The sequence below is a fragment of the Oculina patagonica genome, chromosome 8 (assembly GCF_052425735.1).
Source record: "Oculina patagonica isolate OP01 chromosome 8, crgOcupat, whole genome shotgun sequence".
In the NCBI taxonomy this organism is placed as follows: Eukaryota; Metazoa; Cnidaria; class Anthozoa; order Scleractinia; family Oculinidae; genus Oculina; species Oculina patagonica.
The window spans coordinates 21,351,032-21,360,269 of NC_135765.1; the positions used below are offsets into that span (position 1 = coordinate 21,351,032).

Consider the following 9,238-nt stretch of genomic DNA (forward strand, 5'->3'; position numbering starts at 1 on the left):
GGCATTCCTTTTTTTGACAAAAGTTGATTGTCTATGTGCAGTGGTCATTTTGCTACGAGCGAGTATTCTTGCAAGCGAGTTACGCCACGGCGGACCTTGTTAAAGTGTTCTTTTCTGACGCCCTGGTTCTTTTGTACAAACTCAACCTGGGAGGCGCCGTGGCCTAATGGTTAGTGCGCCGGACTCCGGATCGAGCGGTCCGGGTTCGAGGCCTGGCCGGGGTCACTGTGTTGTGTTATTGGGCAAGACACTTTACTCTTATAGTGCCTCTCTCCACCCAGGTGTATAAATGGGTACCGGCGACATAATGCTGGGGGGTACCCTGCGATGGACTAGCATCCTATTCAGGAGGGAGTAGAAATATTCCTAACCGCTTAATGCTATCGAAACCGGGATAAGCTCCGGCAGTATGGGCCACTTGGCTCGAGGCTTCCCTTTTTTTCTGACGCCCTGGTTCTTTTGTACAAAATTTAGCCCTTTCTGTGATAAACAAGTAATCGCATTGTACCCTCGTGCAATTTAAGATTATTTTCATTTGCATCTTCAAACTTTTTCCAAATTTTGTGAAAATTTGAAAATGGACGTGAAATTAATCCTTAATTGCACTCGCGCTCATGCGATTACATCTACAAAGCAAAGTTATGAGGAAAGAGGAGGGGAGTGAACTTATCTGAGTGAGGGGAGGGGACTTATTAAAAAATTAAGCTGTTGACGGGGGGTGGGGAGGGGGTAGAGAGGGGAGCTTAAAAAAGAGCGGGGCTTTTTGACGGCATATTATTTGGCTAAATTTTAGAGGCGGTACCTGATTCTTCGTGTTGAAGTTACACAACTTCGGTAAATATTCATATTCTAGGCACGAATAGAAATCTTAAACTTATAACACTGCCCTTGTATGCTTTAAATTGCCAAAAAAACGCACAAAAGTAAACTTGAACAATGCAAAAATATTTTTTCTCATTTTATTACAAATACACAGCCGTAAACCGGTTATCGAAAGCTTGACTATTTACAATAGCAATGAGTGAATAAATTTGTGAATAATTATAACGGCAAGCGGCACACACATGAATGGTACGCGTGTGTTGAAAGCAGTTAAGAATTTTCATCAAAGGCTCCCAGCTATGATAACTGTATCGCGCTCTGTTCATCTCTTACCAGTGCTGTGGCCTCTCTGGATCTGTATCACCATATTTACTCCATACATCATAGCAGTGTCGTTGAACCAGGTGTACCCGTTTCTACCAAGCATCAGTAAAACGGCAGCGTTTGAACCAGAGGGCTCGATCTTTGGTTTAATGATGACTTTCGTAGCGTTGTTTGGACTGATGTTGATTTTCTGTCGCTATGTTCAGCTCGATGCAGTTCAAAGGACCTTTGAGCAAGGTGTTACACAGACGGTGATGAAGTTAAACAAGGCTGCTTTACCGTTTGGTGTTTTGTGTCTTCTTGGAGTTGTCGTAGTGGCTAACTTTAGAATACCCATGCTGGATGACGATACGGTAATTGATAGACCTAGGCGCCCAGTTGTTCAAAGGGTGTACAACGCCGTACACAGAAAAAATCACTATGCGATGGATAGGATGTTCTATTCTACCCTGGGTAGCGAATTATCCTGTACCCATCCTTTGAACAACTGGGGTCTTCAGTTAGAGTTGAGATACATTTTAATTAGACAGTGTTTGCGATTATTAGCTTCAATAATCAAAGTTTAATTGCACGTCTGGCGCCTTCATAAAGCAATATCTGTGTTTGTGTTGACCTTTTTTCTGCCTAAGTCGATCCTTGAGTCTTTGCATCCCCGGCTACCCTACGACCCGCAACCCGTTATTTCAATCACGTCTCTCGTTACCAAAGCGTTACCAATTTGTTTTTTCAAATGCTCGGTAAAAGTCTCATCTGAAAACCCGTTTATCTGACCACCTTGTGAATTCTACCAACGACCACCTCTTGGAGTCGCCGACCTTAAATTATATTTATGAATTTATTTTGTTTATACGATCATCCAATATTTTTGCTGGAAAAAAGAGTGACAAAGGCATCTAGTAATTTAATACACATTGTGTTTAGTTTGAAAAAAAAAAAGAAACTAACAAGATTTTAAGCTGGTGGATAAAACCCTTGGGTAGGTGTTTATTGATATAATAATCCTTATGAAAGGTGTTCAGCGACACTTTCATGCGCTGGTGCTGTTTGTTTCTTCCATATTTTGCTTGGAACTCGTTCGATTATTTTTTTTATCTAAAAATTGAATCTTTTGGGGGGTGTAACTGACTAAGATGTATATTTCCGATGAATTATTTCTGATTTATTTCTCATTGCGTGAAATAAAAATATATTGGCCAGTTGAAAGTCATGAATATTCCAAAACGAACTTTCTTGATGGAATAATTCTTTAATTAAAAACAGTCACATTTAGTAACTAAAGTCCGTTATCTTTCCAAGTTTAATTGCTTGATCAGTATTCCTGGCAATTCGTTTTCTAAAAAAAAAGCTGCATTCCTGTACTGTAGTATTCGCCTCAAAAGCGTTATGGAAATCACTACAGCAAATGTGCTATTTTAACAAACCAAAAAGCGGGTCATTTTCGGGAACGGTTTGGTCTCTATAGTTACAGAACTCCTTAACAAAAACTGTAAAATCAGTATTCACAAATAGGCTATTTTATTCAAACATTGTATGGCGACACGGTAAATCGAATCTAGCCCCAAATGAATCAAAATCGATTTTCAAGATCGGCTTTTTACAATCACTGTATAATTTTACACTCGGTAACTCGAAACCCCCGATAACCGGGAGTGATTTTGAAGCAGACACGTCGGGTATTATGGTATTTCTATGGACATGTAGCGGAAAATCACGGGGGTCACCCGAGAAACTTTTATAGGAGGGGCTCCCCCGGAGGTCCAAACCCTTACCTTTTAAATACCATTTTTAAGCGATGACATCATCGCTTTATGCCGTCGCACGATCGGCAGGATCTGTTCCGCGCAATCGAACAGAAAATGAATTTTATGTTCGAGTGGCAGAAACGATATCTCACGAATAAGCGTGTAATGTTTTTTTTTTATTATATGGAGACCAGATGTAGTTGATGTTGCCGATTTTTATTTCATTGTTTTCGAATAATCGAGCCAGTTTTCCAAATCAGCGTTCGCCTTCATAGAAAGTACAAAGCACCCGTGCCCAGGATATAGAAACACTAACTGAATTCCAATCAAACAAACTACTTGTCAGCTAAATAACACGTAAGAACTAAAAACATCACTGACTTTGACTTGAATCCGATGCGGCAAAGTCTCGACGGCCGATAGTTTTCAACTGCTTATTGTTTTCTTCTTGACGACATCTTGCACTTGTGAAATCCCTTGCGAAGAATTCCCTCCAGAAACATTGAAATCGTCAAGGTTTCCATTATCGTGTTCTGGTTCTTAACTTTTTTGGAAAACTCATTCTTTTTAGTTGCTTAGTTAAACGAATTAAAACTTCGTGTCGATGCTTGCTAACAACAAATGACACGTAAACCAAGTTCATTCATATGCCACTCGCAAGAGTGTCATACGGAAAATACGCCACTCGAGCCCGGGATGGAGTGGCGTATGGAATCTATCTACGAGTGGTTTAGTTTCCAGTTAAAGTGCCTATGAAATGAAAATCAAGTTGAACTCATATGAAAGGCCTTTCAAAATGAAGAAAGATGGTGTTTTCCTTTTTTCTGATATATTATCTAGTTCCAGAGATATTAACGATTTTGTATTATGCAAATTACATAACTGATGACGTCATAAGTTTGACAGAAATTGGTGTAAAAACACAAAATCAGTAATATCTCTGTAAATACTTAAGCAAAATAATTGAAACTTGGCACCAGTATTGTACCCCAAGAAATACACCACATGTTGCATATTGATGTTGCTATGGCAACAATCTTGGTTCCAGATCTCTTTCATGTGGATATAGCAATCCCGGGTTTTGATCCATTCCAAACCTTATCCCCCATCTTTAGGGTCATTTGGGTGCCTAGCGCAATGAGCACATTACGTATGTTTGGAATGACACCATTTACTTATCACTGTAAAGTCATAAATCGTGATATTTGATTCAAAGAAGAAAAAGACTGGGACCAAAAGAGTTGCCATGGCAACATAATTATATGTACCATGTGGTGTATTTCTTAGGGTACAATACTGGTGCCAAGTTTCAATTACTTTGCTCTAGTATTTACAGAGATATTACTGATTTTGTGTTTTTACACCAATTTCTGTCAAACTTATGACGTCATCAGTTATGTAATTTGCATAATACAAAATCATTAATATCTCTGGAACGAGAAAAGATATCAGAAAAATGAAAACACCATCTTTCTTCATTTTGAAAGGCCTTTCATATGTGTGCAACTTGATTTTCATTTCATAGGCTCTTTAACACTTTCCTCCATATAATAAAACGCATTCTTTGTTGAGATCCTTACTATGCTATTTATACAATCACCAACATTGCTTCTTAAAAAATGTAAGCTGTAGGTGGATAACAGTCTTTATCACGCAAAGGCGTCAGCTACTTTTAGTTACGTTAATTTTTTGACAAATTTCCTCAAAGTTATGTAAGACCCTTTGTGAAACGTCATCGCTTCTGCATTTCATAAACTACAGTAGAAGAACTCCAACCCTTTTCTAAACTTTTCACTTAAGTTACCACTTAAAAAACTTAGATGCATCAGCCGTTGGGAGGGTATGTTCAAGATATTTTAAAAAGCCCATTTAAATACCTAAATGACAGTTTTTCCTAACCTTTTTATGTTTCACCTCGTAAAATCCCTACTAAACGCAGTGTTTGATGTAGAAAAAACCAACAGCTCGCAGGATAGTAGAATTACGACGTGGAAATGGCAATTCCCAAGCGGAAAGGTTTTTCTGATTCAAATGGTGCTTTAACTGGTAGTTTTTGGTGAGTTCCTGCCAGTGTTCCCAAACTATCGTCACAATTTAGCTAGCAAAAGATATCAGCGAAGTTTTAATCTTACTTAAACATTCATTTTCTAGTTCTGGTGTACCATAAATTTACGGTATATATGTATGGAGATCTGAGATCAAACAGGGCTGTCATAAAGTTGATTTTGTAAAAATAAATATTCGTAATTTAAAACACTTTTGGAAGCCATCTCAGTTTAGTTTTATCAATGTAAGCTAGAAATTATTTTACAGAAATCGATCTCTTGAATAATCGCATGTCCGACTATCAAAGAAAATGGCATTATTAGGTCTTTTCAATACTTAGTAGTTAATTAATTGCAAAATTTCTTTTCTCTAGGAGAGCGACATCAGGTCAGTTCATAATGCTGGGACCGCACTACTGCTTGTCAGCGGAGCGCTCTACTACTGGCTCCAGACCCTTATTACTTATCACACGGTCAAAGTTGGCCTCAATTCGAAATGCATGTTTATCTTCCGACTCGCTGTGTCCTGTGTCTTGACCTTCACTGGGGTAGGATATGATTTTCTTAAAAGGTATTCATACACGAAGTTCAGTGGTAGTGACAGTTTCATCAGATTGGCAAACTGGGGCCCAGAAGACGGTGGATACGCTGTACACGTGGTCGACAGCGCGGGGGAATGGATCGCATGTTTGAGCTTGGCAATTTACGCCATGTCGTTTTATCAAGAGTTTCAAACATTGTCGATTGAAGTTTGCTATGAATTGATAGGCAGCAAGGATGGAAATTACACGGAGATAGAGCCTATTATAAACGGGGGCGATGAATGAGACAAAAATGGGATGATGATTTAGAAGCCGACGGAATGCCTCATATTATAACCCACCTATTAATTTCTGCGCACGCTCATTGGAAAAAACGCATTATGTAGTACAAAATCGGACGAAGGGTATCAGCGAATATACCCCGTCCGATTTGGAGGTAAGCACAAAACAAACGAATGAAGTCACCTTATTCAATTTTAATTTCTAATGAAATCACAGAGTTAAAATTCACGTAAACCAATCAACTTACTTTTGTTTCAACTACAGTTACGCCGGGTTTATTACGTAGATTTTTTTCCTAAAAATTTACTGGCGATGAAGCGCGTTGTAGAAATTAATCGGAGGGTTATAAAATAAATTAACTACTTTCTTGCTTGCTGGTATATTGGAAGATAATGTTCTTGGCTGAAAGATTGTCCTCAAAATTTCACCGTTGCCCTCGAAGCTTCGCTTCTCGGCTAACTGTTTATTTTTCGACAGTCTTTCAGCCTCGGTAATATCTTCCAATATATCAGCCGCCTGAAGGGGTTTATTTACTCATTTACTGGTAGTGTTTAAGGCGATCTGGTGTTGAAATATAGATTCCCAAATATATTTCATAGGTCCCCAATTAAAAAGCACCACCGATTAAAAAAAGGAAAATAGGTTGGGGGAGATGTTAATTCAAGCCACTGGGCGGTTGTTTATTTCGAAAAACAGAAGTTATGTCAAAAGAGGTTTAAAACTATAGTGTTAGTAAAAATTACATTGCGGAAAACAGCCCGACCGGGTATGTGTAAGGGTTTATTCGCCACCCCACCCCAGACAGTTGTTGGAATAAGTCACGTGATGTAGTTGACCACGAGGTCGAGTTGAGCTAGAGAATAAAAACATGGACAAGTTGAGGGTTTAATTGCTTTTATTCCGGCGACCACGTCTAACATTTGGCGACCCTGGCCAGGACAGTCACTCAGGCAAATTTGCCTGAAAGTAGTGACAGTGAGATGCTGAATTAAGGAGAACGACTGCCTTCGTTACGTTTGGATCCGTTTGTTTGTGTTTGGAAATCAAGATGGCGGCTGAAAATGAAATCGAGGAACTTCAACTGCAAATTGAGTCTAAAGTATGTGGCCTTACAGCGGATGGGCTCAAAGAATTAGCAGAACACTTGCAAGTGGAGGCGAAAGAGCTGGGAAGATTGGCGTTGTCGAGGAAAATCCGCGAGAAAATCGAACAGGAATTAACCGAAGCGGACGACAAGAAGACATTGTTGGTCGGTCTCCTTGCGTTTGTGGATGGAAAACCACCGCCGCTCGAAGTTCCAACAGCGACGGAAGTGAAAGTTGAACCGCCTAACTCATCAGAAAAAAGCGACTGAGAAAGCACAAGTAGCAGAGACAAAGGTAAATGTTGATGTTAGTAAGGTGCTAAGGCGTGATTTCAAAATCCATGGAGTTGTGGCGGGAGATAGTTTTAAGGATGGGTTGTCATTTGTAAGTTTGGTGCGGCAGATAGAATCCGGGGTAAAGGCTGGCTACAAAGAGAGTGAGATTGTCGAAGCTGTTATTCGTGCAGTTAGCCCAAGCCTTAAATTGAGGTCGTACTTAGAGATGATACAGGATTTATCGTTGTCTCGCTTAAGGCAGATTATGAGGGCCCATTTTAAGCAAAAGTCAGCAACGGAACTGTATCAGGAACTGTCTGTCTTACGCCAGGAAACAAATGAATCCCCCCAAGATTTTCTTGTACGGGCCTTGAACTTAAAACAGCAGATTATTTTTGTGTCAAATGCAACTGATGCTTCTATCAAGTATGAGCCCTCTCTGGTTCAGGCACTGTTCCTGCATGTATTAGAAACAGGCTTACAGGATGAGGCTGTTAGAGCTAAATTACGCCCTTTACTAGAAGTAGCATCTGTAACTGATGAACAGCTAATGGAGAAGATTAATCAGATTATGTCTGCGGAGACAGAACATCAAAATAAGATGGGTGTGGCTGGCAGGAAAGGGGCAAGGGTTAGTCAGATTGAAACCCCCTCAGCTCCCAGTGATGTTCAACCCCAGCCAAATTCAAGTCAAGTGCCCCAGGGTGAATGTACTAAGTCCCAGAAAAAGGAACCAAAGCCAAATACTCTTGTAACAGCATTGGAAGCAGTGCAGTCCAACCTCGTCTCTCTGAAAGAAGCTTTTGATAGGGTCAGTGCCCCAGTGGAAAGAAATTCTGCCCGGCAATATACATCTGGTAATCGTCCACAGTTTCGGCGTCGCCAGTGCAGTGTATGTAGTTCAGCAGGTGTGGACAACTGTGATCATTGCTTCAAGTGTGGGTCGACAGATCACTTTGCAAGGGGATGTAAAAAGGGTTTGGGAAACGAGAGGAGACTACACCAGCGGGACAGGGTGTAGTCGGAGCAGTCTCGTCCCATGCCTGCAAGTTCTGCGGAAACAAAGAGGGTACTTTCTCTTTCAAACAGTGCAGTAATTGTAAAGCTGTTAGATATTGTTCAAGGAAATGTCAACAGAAACACTGGGAACAACATAAGACACTTTGCCAGGCCATATCGTTTTTAGAAGAGCGAAAGTCTAGAGAAAATAGAGAAAAGACAGGTGTCTTTGTGAGCCATTTGTCACCACAGGAGCATGCACAGGTAGTTCGTCTTGTAGGACGGAAATGTTCTGTTAAATGTTTGCTCAATGGGGTAGAGACAGAGGCCCTCTGGGATACAGGAGCTCAAGTGTCAATTGTTTCGCGAAGTTGGTTGAGGCGATGTCTTCCAGGTTGTGATATTCGAGACATAGCAGAGTTGTTGGGCATGGATGGGCTTGATTTGAAGGCTGCAAATGGAACTGACCTTCCCTATGAAGGTTGGGTGGAACTGACTTTTAACCTTATTGAAAATGACTTCGACCACACTGTTAAAGTACCATTCTTGGTTGCCAAGGATACCCTGGATATGCCTATTGTTGGATTTAATGTTATTGAAGAGATCACCAAGCAGCCTGAATGTGGTGTTCCAGTTGGAGCTGACGGATCAATGGTGGATGTGCTTTCATCAAGTTTAACTGGTGTTGAGCGAGACAAAGTGGAGGCCCTTGTCCAGCTTATCAAATCTGAACCTGCAAAGGAACTGTCTACTGTTAAGTCAAGAAAGCAAGACACTGTAATTCCTCGAGGACAGTCTGTTATTGTGTCGTGTCGTGCTGCAGTAGGTCCAGTTAGTAAGATACCAGTGTTGTTTGAACTTGACCCAAACCAATCATGGCCTAGTGGTCTGGAGATACCAGAGACACAAGTAACTGTAGCAGGGGGTTCCACTTGTCGAGTCAACATCCGCGTGGATAATCCAACAAAACATGACATCACTTTGAAAGGAAGAACAGCACTAGGACACCTTCAGCAAGTGAAATCAGTCACTCCTCTTGAAGTGAAATTAAAAGAGGCGAGTTCATCCAGTGAACATATTGCAGAATCTTCAAATGCTGACATAGGAGAACAGTGTATGGAT

The 9,238-nt window shown here is 40.6% G+C and overlaps 1 protein-coding gene across 1 annotated transcript; it reads left to right on the plus strand.

Annotated features, from left to right (window-relative positions):
- The first annotated feature begins 1,064 nt into the window (after positions 1–1,064).
- On the plus strand, positions 1,065–5,760 carry LOC144664205 (DNA damage-regulated autophagy modulator protein 2-like). The gene is made up of 2 exons (XM_078525316.1): positions 1,065–1,499; positions 5,308–5,760. The coding sequence occupies exons 1-2, from the start codon at positions 1,065–1,067 to the stop codon at positions 5,758–5,760; spliced, it is 888 nt and encodes a 295-aa protein (XP_078381442.1).
- Positions 5,761–9,238: the final 3,478 nt, after the last annotated feature.

What these genes read in the sequence shown, in the direction of transcription:
- LOC144664205 (XM_078525316.1), top strand. Translation starts at nt 1,065, where the DNA reads ATGAATGGTACGCGTGTGTTGAAAGCAGTTAAGAATTTTCATCAAAGG. An exon ending in CCATGCTGGATGACGATACG is followed by an intron (nt 1,500 to 5,307) that starts GTAATTGATAGA and finishes TCTTTTCTCTAG; the next exon opens with GAGAGCGACATCAGGTCAGT.